The sequence below is a fragment of the Cynocephalus volans genome, chromosome 9 (genome assembly GCF_027409185.1).
Source record: "Cynocephalus volans isolate mCynVol1 chromosome 9, mCynVol1.pri, whole genome shotgun sequence".
In the NCBI taxonomy this organism is placed as follows: domain Eukaryota; kingdom Metazoa; phylum Chordata; class Mammalia; order Dermoptera; family Cynocephalidae; genus Cynocephalus; species Cynocephalus volans.
Window position 1 is genome coordinate 129,601,965 of NC_084468.1, and position 27,995 is coordinate 129,629,959.

A 27,995-nucleotide genomic window follows, 5' to 3' on the forward strand; every position below is an offset into this window, starting at 1 on the left:
TTTCTATCTGAATTTTGTAATTTCTAAGGATTAAGCATTAGGCAGCTTTGCTCTTAAAGTACATAATTGAAGGTATTGACATTACTCAAAAAATTAATTTTTAAAAAACATAAAACATTTATACAATATATAAACAATAGGAAATTAATATTACCCATTATAAACCTTGTAGAATTTACTATTGTCCTCATAATAATTTGTTTTACTTTAGTATTTCCACCTCTTCTTAAAATACTAAGTTAAAAGTGTTGACAGGCATAAAAGTCTGAGGAAAAACAAAGTCAATATTGACATTAGATCAACTAATGAATTATTTTGCTTGGGACTTAATCAATAATGTAATTCTTACTTGATCTAATGTAATTATGCATTGCACATGATTTTAAATAAACCATACTCAATCTGCTTTGTACATGTTTATTTGAGCAAAGAGAAAGGTATGGAAGCATATATACCAAAGTATCAGCATTGATTATGGAAGATGCAAGTGAGGAGAGTATCAACTTTTCTGCCTCTGCATCTTCGTTTTGATATACAATGAAATGTGTAATTTTGGATATTACAAAACAACTAAACAAATGGAAAATAATCTATTTATGTGAATACGAAGGTAGAGAAATAACATTAATTGAACACTTAATATGTGCCAGGCACAATACTAGCTTATACATATATCTGAGTTATACATATATATAAGCTTATGTCACCCTTGGGTGTTAGAATCTATATGTCAGAGGTGAGAAAACTGAACCTTAGGGATTGTCTTGCCTAAATTCACATGCCAACTAGGTGGCAGAGCTTATGCACGAAGCCCATGGTGGCTCTACTTCCTCAAGGTGACTCCCTTTTTCAGAAAATGTGTCAAATGTTTGACTTCAAGGCAGAGAGACCAAGGTTTGATCCTAACACCATGATATGGTTGGACGCACACACTGCTTCTGAGCTCCCTTTATTTAAGGGTTTTGAAACGAGGAGAACAATGCCGAGCTTGAGGTGTCATTGTAACAGGTGCTAAAACACCCATGCTGAGTGCCTGGTGCTCCACAGACATCCAGTGACTTTTCATGCAATGTTATTTATTTATTTCCAAGTTTAACATTCGGAGTGAATCTGGATGGGCCTGTTATATGGAACGCCTTAAACATCTAAATGTTACGGAACAGCAACACTTATTCAGGTTAAATATTATTTAAGGCACTAATTAGAAATGACACATTTCATCCAACTCTAGCCCAACACCCCTTTCACTACTGGTTATTTGTGCCTCTGAAGAGATATTTCTGGGGCAGTGTTTCTTCTCAGAGGAAATACTGCCTCCAGAACAGTTCATTCAGTGTAGCAAGAACGGTAGGTTCAGTACAGGTATTCAAGACTTCCTTGCAAAGCTTTGAAAAGGAAAAACCTGCTGCAGAGCAGTCACCTTTGAATGAGGCTTCCTCTCGGTGCTACTCCTTAAGCAGTAAATAATTAAAACACTCTGAAAAAGACAGGTAAAATACAAGCAGCAATGTCAGTAACATAGACATGAAAGAGAAGGGAAGAAAATGAATTTTAAAAAAAAAAGAAGCAATGAAATAATTCATTTGAAGCTCTAATAAAGTTTCATTTGCAGTCTTGTTTAAAGATATATCAGACTTTAGGGATGTAACCTAATTACATTTTTATTCTAAGTTCCATTCAAAGATCTTGGACTTTGATTCTTTAATACAGATCAAACATGGTATAATTTTCTTGTGGCTATCAATACTTAAAAAGGATCTCTTCATTAAATACTCTAAGGTCTTATGAACATATACACATAGTAGATGGAGAATAAACTGACATGTCCCAAAAAAGTAACAATTAATTTATATAGAAATAGCAACGTTAATCTACTTCACTTCTAAAATAATTTTTTAACTATTAAATTCGTTTTTATTCAGGAATAAAGTAACTGTGTTTCTAATATTGGTCTAGTCACATGCACCTTAGAAAGTTTATACCAGGGCCCACTTTCTAAATCCATTCTTGGAATTTACTCCGAAAATGAAGTGTGGGAAGTAATAGCGGGAAGCAGCTAGCCTTGGAATCACAGAGATTAAAGGGGAGGTGCTGTCAACTGGCCTGCGGTTTGCCTGAGAGCTTTAGTGAGAGATATTTTGGAATCTCCCGTGTCCACACTTTGACACTTGTTTGACTGGCTTCATTCCACATCATGACTAGGAAACCCGAACGGAATGGGTTTGCTCTTCCAGAGAAACTTTCTGGAAAAGTTTCCTCCAAAGGGACTTTTAAGAAGCAAATTTAGAAGCAGTTTACAAGTGGGGAAACAAACAAATAGGATTTGTTTTTAACTATGAAGAGGAAAAAATCTTCCCATTGAACTTGCTTAGTTGTGTAAAGGCGTGAGTAGCTGGGAAAGTCCAGTAGGATTGAAATACCCCAGTGGGAGAACCTTCAGCAAGCTTTGGTCATGACTCAGCAGCAGCCTCTGGGGGGTTTTGCTGAGTTGTTGTTTGTTTTTTCCCCTCCAAATATCCACAGTGCCCACCAGTGAACCTCTTTTTCAAGGCTAAACATTAATAAGATGCCCTTTGTCAGTTTAAGTGCCCATTTTCTCTTACAATAGCCTGTATGTACAGGAGGCTTCATTGTTAACAAGTTTTCAAACATGATAGCAATTGAAATAGAAAATGAGTCATTTAAAACCAAAAAATAATCATAGTATTCTTGTCGAAATCTATGAATAGCATATAACAAAAATGTTACTGTCTCCCTATTGTTGATGCATAAACAAAATAGTAGGTTTAAAAAAGACAAAAGAAAATTGTCATATTCTTTTTTATACTCTGTTCAGCTCATTCAAGTTTCCCTGGGACTTTCCCGATTCTAGTGCCAAAAGTCATGAGTCCTGGGAACTTTCTCAGTCCCAGGCAAACAGAAATCATATCATCCTACCATTGACCCAAAATACAATCAATAAAGAAAAAAAGTTATATTTAGCACAAGTGTAATGCAATATATATTTACTGACTTTAAGGGCAAAAATATACCAGCGAGAAGGAAATACTACAAGGGAAAATCTTAAATATTGCTAACAATGACACCATCAATCATTTAAAATGTATTTATTTTGGTCACGTTTCATTCTACGCTTTTCTATATTCATGTAGAAGTTTTATACAATTGTAAAGAGTTGAATACAGTTTTTCTGCTTATGTAGATTATTTTATTAGAACTTTTTCCATATTATATATGTTCACAACTGCATTTTAAAGACTACACAGAATTTTTTTGAGAGAAGATGTATACTTTGATCATCTGTCTACTACTTGGATTTTGAGATTATTTTGCCATTATAAGTAATGTTTCAATAACCTCATTTATATTTCTATCTTTTAAAAGAAATCTTTGATTTCTAGAGGTGTAATTAAAGGATAAAGAGGTATGGCAAATTTTGCAGTTGCTACCTATTGCTTTATTACTTTCCAAAATCACTTAAATAATTTACATTATCAGGATCAATACACATAAGTGTTACTTTAAGAAATCATAATTACTTTTTTTTGCTATTTTAAGAAGTGTTAAATGGTACTTTACAATTATTCAAATTGATTTTTAGGAAGTTGGTTATTTTCCCATGTACTTATTACTTGTATATTTTTTCTTTGGTGAATTGTCTGTATTCTTTTTCCGTAAATTATAGATGTCTTAACATTTTTCTTACCGATTGATGCATACTTTATATAGAGGATAACTACTAATTTTTTATTATATACACTGCACATAAAGTTATTTTCTCTCTTTTTCCTGACCCCCTCCCTATATCAGAATACTGATGCTATCTCTTTTGCTATAATGTCTGGAAGTTTTCCTTCCTTTCCATTTATTCCACCAACATACCATCCCTCTCTCCTCACCAGTCTTAATGCCTCCTAAGTCTTCCCCCTGCTTCTAATTTCCCCTGTTCTATATTGTCTCATCCACAATTATTATCTTTTTTTTGCAATGATTTTTCTTTTTATTTTGCTACTTTGCATGATAATTTTTTTTAAACTGAAACAATTGATTATACATATCTATAGGGTACACAGTTGACTACCAGTATTTGTGTACAATATGTAATGATCAGATTGGTATGTTTAGCATGTTCATCATTACAAATTGTAATTATTCTTTGTGTCCATTACCCAATTTCTCCCTAACACCCTCCCTTTCCCCCTTCCCCACCTCTAATAACCATAGATCTGTTCTCTCCTTCTGTAAGTTCAATGTATTATTGTGGTTTTTTCTTTTCTTTCTCTCTTTCTTTGCTCCCACGTATGAGTGAGGACATGTGGTATTTCTCTTTCTATGACTGGCTTATTTCACGTAACATGATTTTCTCCAAACTCATCCATGTTGCTGCAAATGGCAGAATTTCATTCTTTTTTATGGCTGAGTAATATTCCATTACATATATATACCACATTTTCCTTAGCCAATCATCCATCGATGGACATTTAGGTTGGTTCCATGTCTTGGCTATTTTAAATAGACCCACAATGAACATGGGAGTGCAGGTATCCATTCAACATGATGATTTCCATTCCTTTGGGTATATACCCAGAAGTGAGACTGCCGGATCATATGGTAGTTCTATCTGTAGTTGTTTGAGAAACCTCCATACCGTTTTTCACAATTGCTGTACTAATTTACAGTCCCACCAGCAGTGTAGAAGGGTTCCCCTCTCTCTGCATCCTTTTGTTTGTTATTCTCTGTCCTTTTATAATAAACAGTCTAACTGGGGTGAGACGATATCTCAATGTCCATCCACAATTACTAAACTATTTAAATCACACTTTGATTTCAACATATCACAAAAAGTCTTGCTATAAAGCCATCCAAACCCACCAGTTCCCACTGACTCAGTGTGCTAACCTTTTTCTCTTCAACTTTGCTCGACATATCTGGAAGGCCCTCTATGCTATATTAAACTTCATGGATTTAGCTTTCTTAAAGAAACATTTTTTATAATGTATAATCTGTATAGGCTAGAAGGGTAGTAGGGATTAAGTAATGAGGGGGTTATGTCTCAGTACCCACTAATGGGATAGGACACTCACTGAACACTACATGGGAATCTTAGGTGGGGGTAGGGCTGAGGTGAGAACTGTGAAGGCTAGTGGTGGTACCCACTGGCAGATGAAAGAGGAAATAAAAAGGGAGACGGAATATTTTTATTTATAATTTTGTTTGGGCCAGTCCTATTTCAAAAGCCTTTTCTTACCATAATTTTGAGAAAAATAAATGCGGAAGATCAACTTGTGAGGTCTCAGTGAGGAAATCCTTGTATAGGGAGGTGGTATAAGGTAGTGGAGAGAATACTGAACATAAGATCTGAAGACACAGGTTCTCATCCTGGCTCTGACATGCTTTAGCTGTCATTTAATATTATTCAGCCTTAGAAAAAGAAGAGAATCCTGCAACATGTGACATGCATAAGCCTTGAGGACACTACACTAAGTGAAATAAACCAGTCACGTAAGGACAAATACTGCATGATTCCACTTATATGGGGTATCTAAAATAGTCAAAATCATAGAAGCAAAGAGTAGAAAGGTGGTTGCCAGGGGCAAGGGGAAGAAAAATGAAGAGTTGCTGATCAACGGGTATAAAAGTTATGCAAGTTGAATGAGCTCTATAGATCTGTTGTATAACATCGTGAGTATAGATAACAATACTGTATTGTGAACTTAAAATCTGTTAAGAGGATAGATCTCATGTTAAGTATTCTTATCACAATAAAATAAAATAAAAATAAACTTAAAAAAAGAAAAAAATCTTTTAGAATCCTAATTTAAAATGAGGATCATATCACCTACCTCATGCATGAGAAAAAACACTTGTCTATCAATGTATGTTTCTCTGTATTACTGCCATTATGCACACTGTAGATACATCTGATTTGTTCTGTTGGTCTAAATGTTACTATTAAGTCAGTTTTAAGAACCATGTATAGAGATAGTTTGTGTTTATTCGTTTTTAATATGACACAGAGAGGAGAAAGTGGCCTGACATGGATATTAGGAGCTCTGGATTCAAATTTAGCACCTGCTACCGACAAACTATATGGCCATGGCAAACTTGTTTGATTATTCTTTGTCAGCTTACTCACCTATCAGTTTAGGTTATGGATTAGATTATTTTGAAGATCAAAGATGGCTCTAAAATCCATCCATCTAAAAGAATTGAACAACTTGAGTTCCCAACCCACTTTTAAATAATGGACGACTATTTCACAATTTACTAAATCCATGTCCACCTGTTATTCCGAGGAAATGAGTTTTTCCTGGCCCTTAATGCCCCTTTATAGAATATTGGACATCAACGTTTAGGGATCATGAACACTTATGAAAAATTACTCAGCAAAGAACAGTTCTTGCTTCTTCTATTACCCTACCCTAGCTGCTACTCCTCAAAGTGTCCCCTCATGTATACAGTAGCCTAGCATCTAAGTAGAACATTAGGGACAGCAGAAGATGACAGCACTGAGATAAAATGTCAGGAGTTAAAAGGAAGAATGAGATGAATGAAAGGAGATATCAAGGGAAATAGGAGATCATCAGTGACCAAGGTGGAAGAGTTGAGCAAGTTCACCAAGTACCTCTTCACTCCGGTTGCCCTTGGCTTTCTATGGTGGCCTCTCTGAAGACTTTCTCCAGTTTTAAAGAACTGTTTAATTTAAGGAATATTACATTCTTCCTGCATGTTGAGTCATATCACTCTATCATTGGCATATTCTTCTTTTTTTCCCCCTGATATAACATTTTTTTTGTTACTTACTTTCTCTGGAACTGCTGCCTGTACATCTGATACTAAGTCACAACAGTATCTTAACTCTTCCCAGCCCTATTTAAGTGACACGCACACCCGGGGAGCGAAGAGAACGTGGAGAGAGAAAGTGGCATTTACTGAAGGCCTGTGTGCCAAACAGAGTAGCAGACGCTTCACTTACTACATCTACCCTCAAACAATTATCTGAGAGACTAAAATTACTTTTTTTAATAATGAAGGGAGGCACAGAAAGGTTAATATTAGGCTCCATCTCTGATTTTCATAAACCGATATTTTTTCTCTCCCTAATTAGTAAAATAAGTTGACACAGAGTTTTTAATGACAGTTTTTAATAGCCATTTAAGTGGCCATAGAAATCAGAGAAGAAGGTGAGCAGATGGCATCTGCCCCCATTTTCTCATTTTAGAGACGAGGGAAGCAGCATCCACAATGATCAATAACGTACCTAGATCCACATAATTAGCAAATGGCAGTGTCAAAAGAGCATCTAAGTTTATTACGCAGTCTAATACTCTTTTCCAGTGCTAGACTTCATTTCTATTGTGATGCTCAAATGCCATGTCAAGTTCCAAGACCAATATAGTCATTCAATGTCTATCAACTATCATTAATTTACCCCCTGGGTATGAATTTGCAGGTTTCCAATTTATATTTTCATTTAAAACTTTTATTCCATGTTGCTAATATCCCTTAAGATTTTGGCTTTACCAGATTTTCTTTGCCACCTGAAGACCATTGAATCTATGCATTTAATTAACACACACACTCCACACACACTTTTCTACTTCATTAATAGTGTTGTGATTGCATCTATAATAGTTTTTAATCTTCACCATTATCTCTTACTAGCTGTAAAAACCTGTTTTTTCAGTACTTTGCAATTCACTTGGATTTTGAAAATTAGCTAGTTTTATCCCAATTAAAAAGTAATGCATGTACGAAGTAACTGATTCTAACAGTGTGAAAGGGCATATAATGCAAAATAAATCTCCCCATCATTTCACATCATTAATGTCCTTCTCCAGAGGCTGTCCCAGTTGAGATTTTGTGTATTCAATGGGTTTTAAATCCTCTCAATGGCGCTTACAGCCTATTAATTTTTAATAAAATGAAAGAGAAAATACCATACTAAAAACTGATATATCCTTTGCATTTCTTTTAGTTATTAAGGTTGTTTTTCTAATAAACTGGCAAAAGTTATCCCATGACAAATATGAAACTACAATAAAATTTCTATCAATTTTGATGTGGCATCCTTGATTGTATTAAATTATTGTATTTTTACCTTTTTTTTGGGGGGGGAGAACTGAATACCTTGATAAATAATCAACCTCACTTTAAATGTTAGAGAATAAAAATGAAGTCACATGTGTAATGGAATACAGAATAAGGTAAAAACCCAAAACTCTGAGAATTTTTATATGAGATTTTAAGGAGTTTTTGAAAATCATCTTGAACTACTTTAGGTAGTATTCAGTTCATCATCACCCACATGGTTGTTTTGTATGTCAAGAGGTTGAAATGAAAGAACAATATATTCTTCATATATGTTGAGTCATATCACCCTACCATTGGTAGATTTCTTTCTTTTTTTCTGAAATAACATTTTTTGTTACTTCACAAAAATCACTGACATCATATTGAATACTGTATTAGTTTTCTGGTGCTGCCATAACAAAGTACCACAAACTGGTAGCTTAAACAGAAATTTATGATCTCACAGTTCTACATGCTGGAAGTCCCAAATCAAGATGTCAGTAGGGTTGATTCCTTCTGAGGGCTGTGAGGGAGAGTCTATCCCATGCCTCTCTCCTAGCCTCTGGTAGTCTCAGGCATTCCTTGGCTTGTAGATGGCATTCTTCCTGTGTCTTCACATCCTGTTCCCTCTGTAAATGTCTGTCTCTTTGTCTGAATTTCCCCTTTCTATAATGGCACCATCATTTTGGATTAGGACCCACTGTAATGTCCTCATCTTAATTTGATGATCTGCAGAGACCCTATTTCCACATAAGATCACATTCATACTGGGAGTTAAGAATTCAACATCTTTTGGGGGTTCACAATTCAACCCATAACATATATAATTGAAAAATTTCTCTAAAATGAGAAGACAAAAGTGCCGCCAATATATGCAATAGTTGTCCTGCCTTAGCTGTGTAGTTCTGAGAGAAGTCAGCACCAGAACTGGAGAGGCTGAGGCCAAGCAGGGCCTCATGTGGGACTCATGACAGGAAACTGCAGGCTGGATAGAGATAAGAAACTGCAGCAAAGAGATAATGAGTCTCACAGATGTAATTGCAAGGGAGGTGCATGTGGGAGCCTGCACCCATGGCAAATCCAAGGTCAAAGCAGAGAGGAGACAGGGAAGAAGAGCCCGGCTGTGTATGAGGACAGTCCTAAGAGGCTTTGCTGCAGGGGGCCTCATTGGAAAGGATGAGAACTGGCCTCTGAGGTTGTGCCTCCAACCAGCCTTATGCCCAGATTGCTGAACATTCTCCTCACATGCAGGGCTTGGACTTTGTGGGGCAGAACCAGTCACTGGGAAAGTGTCACAAGAAAAGGAGTTCATTCCAGGAACCGGAAAGTTTTCTGATTTATGCACACTTTAGCCTCGTTTCCCTGGGTAAATGGGAATGGAGTTCAGCTCACATGGTTGAGTTTGGAGATCTCCTTTAACTATTGAGGGATCCATTGAAAGAAGGATCCAATGAGATATGGGGTCTGATGATTTGGCAGATGATGGATCCACAGATATGGAGCTTACATAGAGAGATACAAAGAGGAAAGTGCAAAGAAAGAAAACCAGACTGCTGATGGCAGTGATGAAGAAGGGTCTCGAAGCGTATTAGTCACAGTTCTGGATAGGTGGGTAGCCCTGAAAATCTATCTCAAGCTAGTAGATCTTAACGGCTCTGTTAGGGCCCAGATGTGTGTACTGATCTGTTCTGAAATGTGTTGCAAATAATTTTTTACAACAACGAACAGCCAAACTTTTTAAATTATTTAATTTTAAAAATATATAACGTTGTCATTATCCATTTTATTTATTTTTTCATTATGTTGTTCTTTTTTTGAATTTTTTTAACATTTACCTGTACATTTTTGTGGGGTACAGTATGTTGTTTCAATACATGCATACACTGCACAATGATTCACTTCAGGTAGACATCATAGTTTTGTACCCATTAGTCTGCCACTTCTCCTTCCCACCCCTTGCCCTCTGGTAACCATTAATCTATTCTCTACTTCTATGAAAACCACTTTTTTTTTTAAATTCAAAATATGAATGAGATCATGTGGTATTTGTCCTTCTCTGCCTGACTTACTTCACTTAACATGATGGTTTTCAGTTCCATACATGTTGCTACAAATGATAGAGTATCATTTGTTTTTATAGCTGAATAGTATTCTATTGTGTATATATATATCACATTTTTTTTTTTGTTTGTTTTGTTTTGTTATCCATTCATCTGTTGATGGGCATTCAGGTTGATTCCACCTCTTGGCTATTGTGAATAGCATTGCAATGGAGATGGGAGTGCAGGTGTATTTTGATATATTGATTTCATTTCCTTTTGGTATACCCAATAGTGGGATAGCTGGTTTCTAAGGTAGATCTACTTTTAGTTCTCTGAGGAACCTCCATACTGTTTTCCACAATTTACATTCCCACCAACAGTGTAGGAACCCTCCCTTTTCTATGCATCCTCACCTCTTTTTGTTATTTTCTGTCTTGTTGATAATAGTCATTCTAATTGGGGTGAGATGATATTTCATTGTGGTTTTAATTTGAATTGCCCTGATGATTAGCGATTTTGAGCATTTTTTTCATGTGCTTGTTGGCCATTTGTATGTCTTCTTTTGAGAAATGACTGTTCAGGTCTTTTGCCCATTTTTTATTGGGTTATTTCGTTTTTTGCTGTTGAGTAGTTTGAGTTCTTTATATATTCTGGATGTTAGCCACTGATCTGATGTGTAGTTTGCAAACACTTTCTCCCATTCTGTAGGTTGCCTTTTCACTTTGTTGATAGTGTCCCTTACTCCGCAGAAGCTTTTTAGTTTGATGTAGTCCCATTTGTGTATTTTTGCTTTAGTTGCCTGTGTCTTTGCAGTCTCATTCAAAAAAGTGCTGACCACTCCCATTTCCTGTAGCATTTCTCTTGTTTTCTTCTAGTAGTTACATAGTTTTGGGTCTTAAATTTAGGTCTTTAATCTATTTTGAGTTGGTTTTTGTGTACAGTGAGTGATAGGAGTCTAGTTTCAATCTTCTGCATGTGGATATCCTGTTTTCCCAGCACCATTTATTGAAGAGGCTGTCCTTTCCCCAATGTAAATTCTTGGCATCTTTGTTGAAAATCAGTTGACTGTAAGTGCATGGGTTTATTTCTGGGTTCTCTATTCTGTTGCATTGGTCTATCTGTCTATTTTTATACCAGTACCATGCTGTTTGGGTTACTACAACTTTATAGTATATTTTTAAGTCAAGAAGTATAATGCCTCCAACCTTGTTCTTTTTGTTCAAAATTGCTTCAGACGTACAGGGTCTTCTGTGGTTCCATACAAATTTTAAAATCATTTTTTCTATTTCTGTGAAGAATGTCATTGGTACTTTGATAGGGATTGAATTGAATGTGTAGATTGCTTTGGATAATATGGACAGTTTGATGATGTTAATCCTAGTGGACATGGGATATCTTTCCATTTATTTGTGACTGCTGCAATTTTTTCCAGCAACGTTTTATAGTTTTCATTGTAGGGTTTTTCACTTCCTTAGTCAAATTTGCTCCTAGATATTTCTTTTTTTTTTTAGTAGTTATTGTGAATGGAATTACTTTCTTGATTTATTCTTCATTTATTTCATTATTGGCATAGAAGAAGGCTATTGATTTTTCTGTTTATTTTGTATACTGCCACTATACTGAATTTATTAGTTCTAGTAATTTTTTGGTGGAGTCTTCAGGGTTTTCCATTTATAGGATCATGTCATCTGCAAATAGGGATAGTTTGATTTCCTCCTTTCTGATTTGGATGTCCCTTATTGCTTTTTCTTGCCTTATTACACTGGCTAGAACTTCCAGTACTATGTTGAATAAGAGTGGGGAAAGTGGGCATCCTCACCTCATTCCAGATCTTAGAGGAAAAGCCTTCAATTTTTGTCCCTTCAGTATGATTTCAGCTGTGGGTTTGTCATATATAGCCTTTATTGTGTTGAGGTACAATCCTTTTATACCTAGTTTGTTGAGTGTTTTTATTATGAAGGGGTGTTGGATTACCAAATGCTTTTTCTGCATCTATTGAAATGATCATATGGTGTTTTTTCCTTTCATTCTGTTGATCTGATGTTCATTATTTTAAAAGAGTTCATTATTCTGACTCATTTGAATTTCAATGGGTTTTCCAGGTGGGAGAGAAAGTCTGTAGAACTACAGGTAGCACATAACCCTCAGCCTATTTTATTTTTACCAAAGCCCACAACTAGTGGTGGAGTTTGCTTCTGCTTTGGGGGTGGAGGGTTTGCTTAAATCTCAGCATTCTCATAGGAGTGCCTCCTAAGTCAATGTTAACAATCATATATGTAGCTATGAGAGAAAAGTTTGAAAACTGCCATCATCATTACAACATCAAGGTCCTTATGCTGGGGCAGCTGGGAGGTAAAATACAAAGATTAGAAGTCCACAAACATTAAGTGGTGAGCAGGCATACAGGGACTTTTGATGCTGAGGTTTTTGCAAGGTCTGAGCAGACACTGGCATGATTCAAGGCCATCAACTATTTCGGCAGGCAGAGCAGTGCTGTGGCACAGTCAGCACACAAGGGTCGGTGTGTTTATGGTGGGACGTACAGGTAACAAGTCTATCTAAAGACGTTCTTCAGCAGTGGGATTGGGGAAAGTCCACAGAGATTTAGAAGATGTGTCCAGTGTATGAATTATTACCTGGGATATGGTTCAAGTGGAAATGGGTGAGAAAGATATGTTCAGGGTGGATTGTCGGGACAGCAGATCAGACACCCCTGATTGCTAGGATAAAACGTCTGTAAGGAATCTGTTAAATACCTTTAATTTGACTGAGTTTCTGAGATGTCTGTATGTAGTGTGCAATGCTGACAACCATGACTGCTGTGCACACCTCTTTGACACCTTCGTTCTAGTGGCTGGTTCTTCTTCCAGAGTGGGTTACTGAGTTAACCTGGTGGGAACTTCCAAGACATTTGAATGAAGGGAAACTTCAGGTTTGAGTCTGAGAGTTCAAGTTTGGAGTAGTGAATCCCAATTCCAAGACCTATGATTAGGTTCTGAGTCTCCGGTCCAGATGGAAACTCTGGGAGACTGGGTCAAAGGGTTCACTAATTCTTCCTGAGTTTAGTCTTCAGTGGTAAAAATCCACTAAAAAGTAAGCCCCTGAATATTCTGAAACAGTTAGGGACTTGTGTAGTAGGCAAAACACTATTGTGGATTTGTGATGGAGTCATTCTACATCAGCTAACCTTAAAGAGCTGTATATTTTTATTTTTTAGATAATAAATATGTTGCATGTCTACTATAATGAAACAATACAGAAACACACAAAGGAAAAAGTAAAATGCATCCATTTTTTTCTATATTAAAAAATAGAAATGGAGTTTTTGGAAGACTAAGTTATATTAGTAAATTGAAGAATTTGTACATTCAAAAATATCAAAGTGGAAATTTGGGGAAAAGTATAAAGACATTAGGTATCACATTTGAAAGAGAGGATTTAGACTGTCGTATGAAATTTTCAAAGAAATTGCCAAAAATTGTCAACAGAACTCTTGAAATCCCTAATTCACAATAAAGGCATATAAATGTTGGAGACTGCATTAGTCAATGTTAGATTTATTACTGTGGTAGTAAACAGGCCCTGAAATCCCATGGGCTTAGATAAACTAATTTTCTTGCTCACATGAAGTCCACTGAGGATGGGTGACTCTCCAGGGCAGCTCCATTCCAAATGGTCATTCAGGGATCCAGGTTGTTTCCATCTTGTGCTTTCACTCTCTCAATATAAGTCCCCCATGGCTGCCATGACAAAAATAGAAATAGCATGGAGAATTCACATCTGCTCCTCCATGCTTCAGCCTGGAAGTGACTAACAGTCTTCTGGCCCAAATTAGCATTTTCATAATGACAGATACTTAACACTCAACAAATGGTAGCCCTTATCACTACAGTTATGGGAAAACAACACTTTGAATAGCTGGCTAAGAATTCATCATGTGTAATTACCATAATTAATTAACTATTACTCTATTGTAGGACATTTCTATTGTTTCCTTTTTTATGCTATTACAAATATACTTATATAAAGACACAATATGTTTTTATAAAAATTCTTGTCTTCATATCTGGTTATTTCTTAGATGTGGGATGGCAGGGTTAAGGGATATGGACACTTTAAGAACTCTTGATATATATATATATATATCCCAAATTGTATGATAGTAACGGCAGGTTAATTTATTCTGTCAGCAGGAATGTAAGAAACATGCTTTAAATTGTCGAAACTTCACTAACGTTGAATGCCATCTTAAACAAATAAATGACCTTGATTCCTTCACATTTGAATTTGGTGATTCTGTACCCGTCCTATTTGTGCTATGACTCACATTATTGTAATTATCAGAGAACTGACTTGCCTCTCCCATTAAAAAGTAAGCCCCTGAATTGAGGGGCCAAGAAATCTTTCTTAAAATATCTTCGATTATTGCTTTAGTTCCAATTACTGTGTACTCTTCCTCAGGAACTTACGCATTTGTCATCTTTTCTTACTGTTTTCATTTCTCGGTCTTTTTCAGTTTGTCCTCAACATCACTGATTCAATCTTCCGCTGTGCCAGTTCTGCTCCCTACTCTTTGTACTCTGTGTTTTAATTCTGCCAACACATTTTATTGAAGGCCTTCCTCGTTCCATCTGGTGTTCATGCTCATATCATCTGCTGCTGTCCTTGTGCTTTTCTGTCTTCTACTTGCATCTTTCTGAAGACGCTAAGCATTTTTTTTTTAATTATCACTTTTACAGGTTTATTCTTTACCCTCAGGTTAATCCTCCCCAGATTAATGCTTTGTTTTCCTTGCGTTTCCTACATCCCACAATTAGGAGGGACTTATTTAGTCCTGGTTGAAAGGCAAGCAGACTGAAACAGTCGGCCCACGGTTCTACTCACTGACCATGGGATGCTGGTGGAATCCCACGCTTCTACCTATGATGGTGGATAGCTGGTAGAAACAGCACCTCACTCTATCCCAGCGTCCACCAGGCATTCTTCTAGGTCTGAGATTTGACCATTTCTTCCTTTAATTTACTGGTTCTCTTCTACTTTGATCAGTTCTTGAAAATATCTACTCTTTAGGGGCGGGGCTTCTTTGGAAGCTTCAGTCTTGCTCATGGTCCTATCTTTGTCCTTTTTTTTTTTTTTTTTTTTTGAGGTAAAATAACATTTCTTTTATTTTTTTATTTTTAAATTATATATAGATTTTTAATTGAAATTGATTGTATGTTGATTGTACATATATTTGGGGTACAGCATTGAATATCAATACCTGTATACAATATGTGATGCTCAAATCAGGGTAATTAGTATGTTCAACATTATACAACATAATCAATTTTTGTGGCCCTTTACAATTTCTCCTTTACCCCCCTCCACTTCCCCCTTTCCCACCTCTGGTAACCTCAACTCTGTCCTTTCCTTTTGAAAATGCAGCATATTATTGTGATTATTGTATCTTTCTTTTTTTATTCAATTTTTTAGCTCCCACTTATAAGTGAGGCCATATGGTATTTCTCTTTCTGTGTCTGGCTTATTTCACTTGATATACTTAGAGAAAAGTTCATCCACATTGCTGTGAATGGCAGTATTTCATTTTTTTTTATGACACAGTAGTATTCCATTGTTTAAATATACCACATTTTCCTTATCTAGTCATCCAATGATGGACATTTAGGTTGGTTCCAACTCTAGACTATTGTAAACAGAGCTGCAATATACATGGGAGTGCAGGTATCCCTTCAACATGATGATTTCCATTCCTTTGGGTACATACCCAGCAGTGGAATTGCTGAATCATATGGCAGATCTATCTATAGTTGTTTGAGGAACCTCCATACCATTTTTCATAAAGGCTGCACCATTTTGCAGTCCCACCAACAGTGTAGGAGGGCTCCTTTTTCTCCGCATCCTCTCCAGCATTTCTTGTTCTCAGTCTTTTGGCCAGCCTAACTGGAGTGAGATGATATCTCAGTGTGATTTTGGTTTGCATTTCCCTGATGCTGAGTGATGGTGAGCATTTTTTCATGTGTCCATTGGTCATTTGTATATCTTCCTTTGAGAAATGCTTATTAAGCTTCTTTGCCCATTTTTTAATTTTACTGTTAAGATGTTTGAGTTCCTTCTATATTCTGGATATTAATCCTTTGTCAGGTGCATAGTTTGCAAATATTTTCTCTCACTCTGTTGGTTATATTTTCACTCTGTTAACTGTTTCTTTTTCTGTGCAGAAGCTTTTTAGTTTGATATAACCCCACTTGTTTATTCTTCTTTTGTTGTCTGTGCTTTTGTGATCATATTCATAAAGTCTTTGCCTAGTCCTACTTCCTGAAGTGTTTTGCTTATGTTTTCTTTTAGGAGTTTTATAGTTTCAGGTCTTATATTTAAGTCTTTTATCCATTTTGAGTTAATTTTGATATATGGTGAGAAGTACGGGTTTAGTTTCATTCTTCTACATATGGATGTTCAGTTTTCCCAGCACGATTTATTGAAGAGGCAGTCTTTTCTCCAATGTATGTTCATGGTGCCTTTGTCAAAGATCAGTTGACTGTAAGTATGTGGATTGCCAGGACTTTGGTGGCCATAATCTGACCAGAGTCTCTTTATGTTAACAGCATTCCTTATGCAGGACTTAAAGATCTAACAGGCAGGTTAACTTGTTCAGAACTGATTCTCTGCAGGCTAGTATCTTAGGAAAGAAGATGGACTCTAGCAAAGCTCCATGGACATCAATTAGGCTCAGTGCTCAAGGCAATCATCCCTGACCTATCGCAAAGGCTTGGACCTTAGTCTCTCTCTCCTGACAGGGAAGAGGTTGGTGTTCCCCAAACTGTGAATACCAGTGTGGCAAATCTTGCTGTTTGCATGCCATACCCTATGGCAACAACCACAGGCCTCTGCCTCAGCCCCTAACCCCTTTTCCCCTGATCCCCTACCAACATGCAGGAGAGGGGCTGATGCTACATCAAATCATGAATGCTGAGCTGTGAGGACAGGGCTCACATTAAGGCTTGGCCAAGTCATATTGCTACTGTGTTTGGCCCCTGCTCACACCAGGAGTGTGATTATACTTCTCTAATCATACAAAGGATCATGGGAGACCAACACACCTGCTACAGCTCCTTTCACTGTGTGTTGTCTCAGAGCAATGCTGCTCCAGCAGGCCTGGTGTGAGTGCTGCATACCAAGTTTCCTTGCCAGTATGGCAGTTATCCCAGCAAACTGAACATCTCTCCAGGTACACATCACGGCCTTCTGGAAGCAAGTCAAGGAACTGGAGATAGTTCAATGACACAGATTGGAATGGAAAGACTCTATCTGCAGTACTGTGGCCAGCCTTCAGGACTTAGTGACTGTTAGCAGGAACAAGCCTTGGAAAATCTTGAGTAGTAGGGACACCTAGGGCTTAAGACTCTCAGTGATAGAATTCTTTGTTTTTATTTTATTTTTTTCTTTCATTTGTGATATTGATGGAAAGTGCCTAGGATACTTTACTAAGAGGAAAACTGAACCACTAGTCCTCATAAAATTAATGGAAAAAACCAAAACCAGAGAAGATGTTTTCTCCATGATCATTAAAGAATGGGTGGAGTCATATTAGGGGAGGGTACCCACCATCAGCAAGACAGGGTTATGTGGGCTCTTAAATTCTAACTCTTCTTCATGAGATCAAATGGTAAAGGGGACAGTCCCTTATACTGGTGGCCTTCCCACTAATCTGTTGCTGGGTATGCCTTCTGCTACCGGATGCTTCAGGGGAGAGTTGGTAGTCATTCCAGCGTGTCTTTACAACATTACACAGCTCCTGGTGCCTTCTGGATCCTTGCCAATCCATACTGAGATAAAATATCTAGTATCTGTCCATGGAACTGACTGTCAGCAATAAATTCTAAGACCCAAACTGAGCGAGCCAACCCGGACAACTCTTTCTTTTCAGAAGTTCTCAGTCATTGAGAGAACATGGGATTGGTGCTGTAGATCCAAGTTAGTCTTTACTGATCCCTGTGCTAGAGTCACAGATGAGGGCCTCTGAATGAAAAATGTGCATCACTTAAGCTGTTTTTACAAAGGTCTCCCCTGCCTGTCTTCAATGAATATGCTCAGTACCCTGGGGTTGTCACAATATCTGTCATTCAAGAGGACATCTAATCACCCTCCTAGGGTCCCACAGCAAAGTCAGTAACTAGACTCTGAGTTGATGGGGTGAACTGGAATGAGCTGCTGACCAAGTAGGAGATGATACTTAGAAGACCATCATTGGAATTGGGGGAAGAGGGACAAAAGAAAAACGTGGGCTGAAATGAAGAGTTAATTAGTCCAATACTGATTCTTCCAGTCTACACTCCCAGAAAAGACATTGGCCTTCTGTAAGGCTCCATGGAAAACCAGCTAGTCTCAGTGCTTAAGTCCATTAATTTGGTCAAAAGTGAGGGTTGGATCCAGTTCCTAAATCATGGAGGGTGGGGCATGGGGAGTAGTATACAGATGCTTTCTCATCTATGAATGCTGATGTGGTGAACCCTGCTGTTAGTTTGTGCCTCCTCCCCCAATTCCCCACCAATAAAGCTGCACTGCAAGGCTTGGCCCCAGTCCCCTCATCATGCCGGGGAAGGAGCCAGTGCTGCACCCAGCCACTAAAGCCGACCTGGCAGGATAGGATTGAAGTTAAGGCTCTGCCACATCATGCTATTGTGCCCTAGCTCCAGACCACCAAGAGAGGAGCTGGTGTTTCCCTAACCTTGTCTCTTAAAGAGTCTTCTTTCTCCCAGGTCTGGCACCTGGCCCTGCTAGACATCTCTGTGCTGCTCTAGAATGAATGGGCACATCTCCTATGGATCCAGTGTCTGAGAGCTTTTTCCAGTGCTCCAAAGATGCAGTGTGAATGATGCTTGCCAACTTGTCCTGTTTACCTGATAAAATCCTTACAAATAAGACCACAATTCTGAAGGGAGATACAGCCACCAATTTGCTACAAGTGTTTGTCAGTTCATGACTACTCCATGCTTGCTACCCTAGCTACATGCCTGAAGATATTTGACCTAAAGAATGAGACTGCCAGATCTTGAGTCAATAGGAACCAGGCCACACTGTAAACTAGTGTCCCATCTTTAGCAGCAGTGGGTACTTGACCCTGTCTGCTGTACTTGACTCCGGCCAGGGGGCTCTGGATGAAGCTCTGGTCACATTTGTGCCAGTGGGCTGAACATTACCCCAACTGCAACCATGTGCCTAGTCTCTGTGACTATGGCTTTTACTTATGTTCTTCATTTGCTCTACATTTCCCTGAGGGTCCTGGAGTCCTGCCCTGGACTATAGCCCACTTGATTGGGCCCTGACAACCTGCCCATTGCCATCTGCTGGCTAATGTCCTGGTTTAACCTGAATGGGTGCACCCGTTGAATCAGGATGCTACCACCTGCCCTGAACACAGCTGCAGCCTAGATGTTCCTGGGGGACCTCCATTCGCTTGTCTGGACCAGTCAGATCAGATTTGTGGAAGCTACACCACTATCACCTCAGGGGAAACCATATAGCCATGTGAGCCCCCACTCCACTCTAGCCACATATTCTTGATACTCTTAGTTTACTCTTCTTGTGAAAATTCTACCCCAGATTACAAAAGCTACACAGATAATTTTCACCATCACTAGGTACATCAAACACTCAAAGTCAACCTCTAATATTTTCATCAGCACTGACTCAGTTGTTTTATCCATCAGGAAATAAAGGCATGGTTAAAGGGCCTATAAACTGTCTAAGGGCATAGGAAAACATTTTAGATCTGACAAAAAAGTGGCTCCAAAACAAAATAATGCATTCAAAGTTAAAAATAATTTAAAAAGCAAAAGTCTTTAAAAATTTTCATAGCCCAAACATTCTATTTATTACAGAATACAGCTGCATGTTATCATGCTATCATCTAAGGACCTGCAAACGTAGTCTCACAGCTGCCCTATACTGATCACATTTCCAAAAGTCATCCTTGCTTTCAGATGCTGTGTGTCTGCCACTAAAATGATACAGGCAACCATGGTGCCATGGTTACTAACCATAGGGCTAATAGGTACTCTAATAAACTTGTTGAGTGAGTGAATGAACAGACGAATGAATGAATGGAGCAATTTATACATAAGCAACGTATAAGTTCTCCAATAGAAATGCATCCAGAGATTTTAAAAAATCGGAAGGAGAGAGAAAAAGTTCTGGAGATTGGTTGCATGACAATGTGAATATACATAACACTGCTACACTGTATACTTAGAAATGGTTAAGATAAAGTTTGATGCTATATGTTTTCTGCCACAATAAAAAATTAAAAAATAAAACCAAATTTTAAAATATCAGAAATAAAATTTACAGAAAAACTTAGAATACTCCTATGATAGCTCTCTAAATCTCACTGCAGCCATTCTTCAATTTTCATCAATATAGCCCTGACTTCTTTAGTCCTTATTTTCATACATTATCTATTATTTATTCTATGGCTACTTTGGTGGGGGGACCAGCAATTGACAGTCCAAATATTCGATTTGCCTTTGCAGGTGACAGAACTTGACAGCTCCAATTATAAAAACAATACTTATTCTGTTCAGTTGGAGGTGGATGATTCAGGAATTTTCACAATTAGCACACCATGAAAGCAAAGTGATCCTTTGTTTGCATGCATTCGTACAGACTCCGAAGCCAGTGACTTGTTAATACCAGCTCCACCGTCAACCAACTCGATTTCTGTGCTAGTTTCCTTATCCTCAAAAGACAGGTAATTTTTTTTTTTTTTTTTTTTTTTTTTGTCTTTTTCGTGACCAGTACTCAGCCAGTGAGTGCACCGGCCATTCCTATATAGGATCCGAACCCGCAGCTGGAGCGTCGCTGCGCTCCCAGCGCCGCACTCTCCCGAGTGCGCCACGGGCTCGGCCCAAGACAGATAACTTTTAAAAGGGTAAAAAAGCATTTATCTCACTGTGAAGTGGAAATAATTTTTAAAAGCTTGAATAAGAATTTTACTTAAGCAATAAGTTATCTCTTTTTCTACAATCTGAAAAAAAAAATTCTACTTTTAACAACAGGCTAAAAGTTTTAACAAATAACTTCCCAAATTATGATAACATCTCTTCAGTGCATAATTTTATAATAACCTATAATGCCCACACTCAGAAATAACCACTGTTAACATGTTGGTATATGATATACACACAATATAATTATATTTTACGTTGTGTTTTGAATCGTATTTTTCTACTTAATGTGTCATGAGTATTCTCTCAAATCAAGAAATATTTGGGGTTTCCTACACAATTTGGAATAAAATCCAAAGTCCTCACTGTGGCCTAAAGCCCCAATGTGGACTACTCCAGCCTCCCTAACTACCTTCAGCCCTTTCCACTTCCCACCCTTCTCTCTGAGTTCCACCCCCGAGGCCCATCTTGTGGGTTCCTGGGCACGCTCGGCACACACTTGCCTCACTTGCTTCAGGGCTTTTGCACTTACCGTGAACCCCCTCCAAAACCCCTTTCTTCAGATTTTCATGAGGATGAGGCTCTCTCCCTCATTTCATTCATATCTCACCTTCCAATATGTGAATACCTTATGTGAACTAGCCCTGTCTGTCCCCTTGCTCGGCTTTATTGTTTATCACAGCATTTACCACTACTTCATATCATATTACATAGCTATTAATTATCAAGGCCTATTTTTCCCAGAAGAATGTAAGTTCTACAAGGGCAAGGTCTTTGTCTTTTCATTGTTTTATCCGCTGGCACTAGGTTCAGTATTTTTAGAATGAAGGAATTAATTTTGCTCTATTCTGTAATTTCATGCCTGCATAGAACTCTGTTGCATGGAAGTTGCTTGATGTATTTAACTAATCCCCTATTTAGAGATATTGTAAATCGTACTGCAATGGAATACTTAAATATGTTCTCTTAAATACTTTTCGATTGTTTCTTCTGAGTTAAATTAGTGTACCAGCTCCCTAACCATACCCCCTTCCTCCTTTCCCTCCTTGCATAGTTTGCATCACAGGCAGACTTCTATTATATCACACTCCTTTCCTTGCCCTGAAAGTGTAGAAACTTAAGTCCAAACTGAATGCTAGCATGTCCCTATTTTATCTTTCCATTGTGATTTCCCATCTTTGCTCAGAAATACACTCTCCACTTTATTTAAGCAGATTGGTCCTCCTATCAGTTCCTCTAATTATGCTTTCGTGTGCATTGTTCCCTCTCCTAGATGATACTCTAAAAATTTGTGGAAAAATAGAATTAAAAGATAATATGAATTTTTCCATAGGCTTTTGAAGCTTCTCATATATTTCTATTTCTTTACCTGCCTCAGTTCTACTCATCTTCCAAGTCCCCTGCCAGTTCCTCTTGATTCCGTCATGCCTTCCTGGAATTTAGTCTGTATGATCTCTCACTTCTTTGAATTTTTCTGGCATTCCTTGTGTCTATCACACTAGATGGCCCCTGACCACATTCCAGCACCTACCATTCTTTAGGTTACAATCTCATTAACTGCAAATTCCCAAGGCACAAAAACTGTTTTGTTTTGTTTTTTTCTTTCATTTTTATGCAGTCCTAGCCACAAAATAATAAATGTTTTTAAATTTAACTGTTTTGCCAGAGTCAAAACTTTTGGGGAAAAGAGATAGTTTTTTGAGGGAAGAAACAGCATTATTCATGATAAAAATATTTCACTTTCCCTTATATTTTCTTTGCATATTATCTACACACTAGCCTTCCACAGATAATTTGAATTCTTAAATTCCTATTTGCAATCCCTGATCAACCACGATATAAAATCTGTTTCCAATAATTTTGCTGTTGTTGTTTTAGACTTTGGCTTGTGTTAAGATAACATTATTAAGTATGAAGTCATATTTAAAGAATCCTTTCCTTCAGAAACTATTATATAATCACAATGGGGTGGTATCTGAGTTATCCAGATATTTTTTGGTTTTTGTATAGGGGACTTGGGTCACTAGGAAAATCACGAAACGTACATTTTCTTTTCCCCGAGCATTTTCACACGTGAGAAATCGAGTTAAAATGAACAAAGAGGGCTGTCGTGAATGAAAAAAAAAATTCAAAATGGTGCAGCACGAGGCCTGAAGGATGTGTGTGGGGGCGGGGATGCTTTCTCACAGGGAGGATGCTGCGGGGAGCTCCAGGCTGAGCGCACAGGCAGGAGCCCAAGCAAGGAGTTCTGCGAGGTATATTCTTCACGGAATACTGAAGCTGAGTTCATAAGTCACACACTGCTGTTTTTTGATCTCAATAATTTACATTATTATACTGAAACCTCAGGTCTTTTTCTCAACCTCCAAGTGCCTTCTGGTTGCCTGGTCTCGGGATGCCCCCCAAAACACAGGCAGGGCAGCCTGGCAAATGCCCACTCACCGTCTTCCTCGTAGAGTAGGCCCATGTGCGCACACGCCTCGGCTTCCTTCTTCCCACCGTCGATTTTGATCAGTTGAGCAACCTTAAAACATCGCTCATAGAAGTGGTTCCTTACCCACTTGTCTTCAGAATTATTGAAGTAACAGGCCAAAGCATACAGGTTATTATATACATCTTCCAAGTATTCTTCAAAGAGAGAAAAACATCATAAACTGCATCAGAAAGATATCTCATGGGAAATCCTTTTGAATGGCAAACCAATGTTGCAACCCCTATTTCCTATTTTTCCCTAAAAGCGTGATTACCTATTTTAAAAATCCAATCTAAATGCAAAAATTAATTTAACTATTCAATTAATTACATTAATTAAAGGATGTGCAGATGAATAAAACAACAAAAGTCTTTCCAAAAACTTAGAACACGTTAGAAATTGACATACCATCTGGTTGAAACGGGAAGCTTATTTATATAAGATATAGGACAGGATGACACCTACTAACAATGTGCTCAGTTCTTTTGGAAGAAATGAGTTTGTGGTATTATCAAGTACTTTTTCCACTGAAGGTTTGAAAAGTATTTAGAGATTCCTGAGAAAGAACTGTTTTTCTTAACCATGGCAAAGAAATAAGGTAAATTAAGAAAGCAGAAAGGACTTGGAAAGACCTAGGTATTCTCCCCCTAAAAAAAAAAATAAAAAATCACAGGGCTGATAGATATGAGAAATGTCAATCAGGATGACCCTATAAGCTCCATATACTTTCTAGCAATGTCTCTAGCAAGCTTAAGGAAGAATAGACTTCTATGCTTCTCGTTTCTATGAGTAGTTTTTTTTCCGGTGAAAATGCATAAATACTAGTGATCCCTTTCACTCAAATAGTTGTTAGTTTATTACTTAAACCCTTGTAGGTTTTTTTCCCTAAGGGGCATCTGAGCTATATGTACACAAAAAACAGTTAATCAGTTGTGAATCCCTCTTTAAACCCCACTGCATTAGTAAACTTGAACAAAAATGTTTGTGTGTTAATAAATTGTGCCTCAGTTCTGTAAACGCCACTCTAACAATGAAGATGAACAAATTGATAATCTTTTTATGTCTTTTTGCATTTATGCTGAAAGCACAGTTGAAAAAATGTGGTAGCCTCTAGGTTACCCTTCCAAGATTTTTTTTATAGCAATCATTACTCGAATTCACTGATATTAATTGTTCACTAGTACCAGAAGAGTCAATTCATATATCCCCGAAGAAATTACAACTATAAAAAATATTGCTCACTAGTACAACTATAAGATTAAAGTTAAAAAGCTCAGAAAAAAACAAAGCAGGTCGACTACAACAGAAGGTAGCTTTCAAGAACTGTAGATGTCACTCCAATGTTCCAAAAGGAATTTCTAAAAACTACGCTTTTACTTTACATATACTTCTTTATAATTTGAAATTAAGATTTATTTCAAAATAAATTCTATGCTTACAAAACAAAATATTAGAAAAAGAGGTCTTCCTATTTTTGAAGGAGCTGGGGATTCTGGAGAACCACTGTGCTTTTGGAGGGCACTCGCAATAGGTGACAGCTTAGGTGAGAAGTAGAGAGTAACCTGAGTTATTTATTTAAAACAAATATTCTCCACCTTAACACTGACTTCTCCTATGCTTTCAGATGGAAATCCTGAACTCCTACCTAATGTGAATAGACCACTGAAGTCTGTTTTATAATATTTCATATTCTTGGTCATATTTACTGATTAGAGAGTTATTGTTTTTAGAAGCCAGTAAGTAAAACATTTCATATCCTCCATTTTAATGAAAGGTACATAGTTTTAAAATATATATATGCAATCCAGAAATATTTTTTCTATTTTTTAGTAATTCAACCTTAATACAAAAACATTCGCAACATTTTATAAATAAAGTTGGTTTTTGAGATTGAGTTATACTTATATAAGCTATCAAGATTCTATACTTAACGACCACTAGTCAACTAAGCTATTTTTCTATAGAAAAATAGAGTCTTTTTCAGAGTATTAAGTATAAAGGATTATATTAAAGTTTTGAATCTTTGGACAATCCAAATATGTAACCTATACCCTTTACATTCTAAGCAGTCTTTTCTTCTTGCTTGTAGATCATTTTCTTGACTCATCAGCACATATATTCAGAAGATGAAAAATAATTTTATCGTGGCTTTGCTATTAAGGCCAGCATTCATTATGCTCCCTAAAAAGGAGATTCCATGATGAAATAAATTTGGGAAATGCTCTTGCTGATTTCCCTTTTTCAGTGAGCCACACGATATACATTGGCACGTCAAAGGCTCTGATAAGTTCAGCAATAAATTAACCTGCTTAACTTTCATATTAGTTCACCTGGTATTTCCCAAAATTATTTCACCAGACAATTTTTTTGTTTTGCTTTGTTTTGCATAAAACCTATAACTATCCTCTGGAACTTTGCTTGAGTAGGACATACTTTGCGTACCTTAAACAAATGTTAGGGAAAAAAAATTGATGCTCCACATGACAATAATTTAAAAATCAAGTGTAAATAATGTTTGAATTATCTATTGATTCAGTTACCCATTATCATTATTGCCATCTTTTCTCCAGTCCCATGGGGCTCAAGGACCTAATCATAATGTTACAGATGGCACAGAGATGATTCAAAACAACGAGTAACATAAGAAATGTGTCAGAGACAAAAAAAAAAAAAAAAAACACTTTAACAAATGGAAAGTAATCCAAAAAGAAATGACTGGCTTACTTTAAAAAGGACTTTGCTATAAATCAGAAAATGATGTTTTGTAAAATAATTTAAATAACTCTAGGTTACTGCTCTGTAAGCCTCAAGGGACAGAACTGACCTGAGATGACTATTGTTAGTGCCATAGCTTTGATTAAATGAACTTCATTGTGACCCTAGAGTGATGGTCTTTCCAATGAAAAGCAATGAGGATGCTGAGAGATACGCTATTTCAGGATAATTGTCTCAGACCTCATGACCATATGGGATGGAACCTTGAGACACTGTTAACAGATTTCTATGCTCTAGACATACATATATATATATATATACACACTTATATATATATATATAAACACATGTACAAACATATACATACAGACATGTTTTAATATTTAGGATTAATTCAAGTTAATAAGGGTAAATGTACATATCCCATTTTCTGGGACAGTCCCAATTCAAATCACAATTTTCCCCCAATAAAGTTCATGTGTTGAATGTAAAACAAAATTATACAAATTTTTTAAAAGCAACTATACCAATGTTTACATGTCCTTCAACTGAAGTATCTCCGATAATACTTTTTGCAATAATTTTAATTTTCTATATTTCAATAACCCCACAGAAGAGTTATTCTGAGCAAGAGGTAATTTTTTTCCGTAAATAAATTATAAACTGTTCAGTGAAGAAAATATTTTTTCATTACTCTTACAACTTGTTTAAGACTATAGCTATTACAATGCTTGGACTAATTTTTTACAATTGGAGAAATGTTTTTATTTATATGTGTAGTTACTGTTCTTTAATATAAAATTATAAATGAAAACATTTTCTACCTTAAAATAAACTGTTTAGCATTTTAGTTTCTTTATAATGACAAAATGCTTTATGACAAGTTGGCTCATAATTATGACACTTTATGACAAGTCATATATTTGGCTCACATCTGTGCTACTCAAATGAAATCCTCTATTTAAAACAGTGAATATGATGAAATTTGACGTAAAAACATGACTAATGGGCAAGTTTTATCTTGATTAATTCTATTTTCAGTGTAAATATCACTTCAGAATTTTGGGCTGATATTAGAATGTAGGTTTTTTACAATAGCATTTTTTTATTTATAATCATTAATTTCTTGCGAAATTATATGTAAATCACATTTTAAATTTCGCCAAAAGTCTCAATTTTTAAAGTCAACTTTGCAGTTAAATACTTTTTATGATATAGTCACTTCCTATGTCACCCTCTGCCACTCACACATCCTGGTTCACTTGCTTTGTTCATATTTTTGTGTATCTCCTATTCTTAAGTCACTTCACAATCTGATGGGAAACGCGTGCTGACTCCGCTAGAGAGGCTGAGATACTTCTGCTGTCCCTCTTCTTTTGTTTCCATGTCCCCATCAATTTTCTCCATGACAGTGCTGGGTAACAAAAAGTTGCCTAGTATTCTATTTTCCCACAGAAAGGCCCCAAATGATATATATACATTGTCATGGTGGGGCCTGAGCTTTTCTTTTTGAGTCCTGTGATATTTTCACCCAAAAAGTTGAAGAAAAGAATAATTTAGGGCCGAGCCCATGGCGCACTCGGGAGAGTGCAGCGCTGGGAGCGCAGCGACGCTCCCACCAGGGGTTCGGATCCTATATGGGAATGGCCAGTGCACTCACTGGCTGAGTGCTGGTCACGAAAAAGACAAAAAAAAAAAAGAATAATTTAGAAAACCAAATTTATATGCCAAATTCTAGGATTTCCTTTT

General features: G+C 36.9%; 1 protein-coding gene across 1 annotated transcript in view; it reads right to left on the reverse strand.

Moving 5' to 3' along the window:
• The window catches only part of TTC29 (tetratricopeptide repeat domain 29), a 140,980-nt gene that overhangs the window by 81,643 nt on the left and 31,342 nt on the right, over window positions 1-27,995 (reverse strand). The window contains 1 exon segment of the mRNA XM_063107486.1: window positions 23,501-23,686. Coding sequence (XP_062963556.1) covers window positions 23,501-23,686 — 186 coding nt within the window.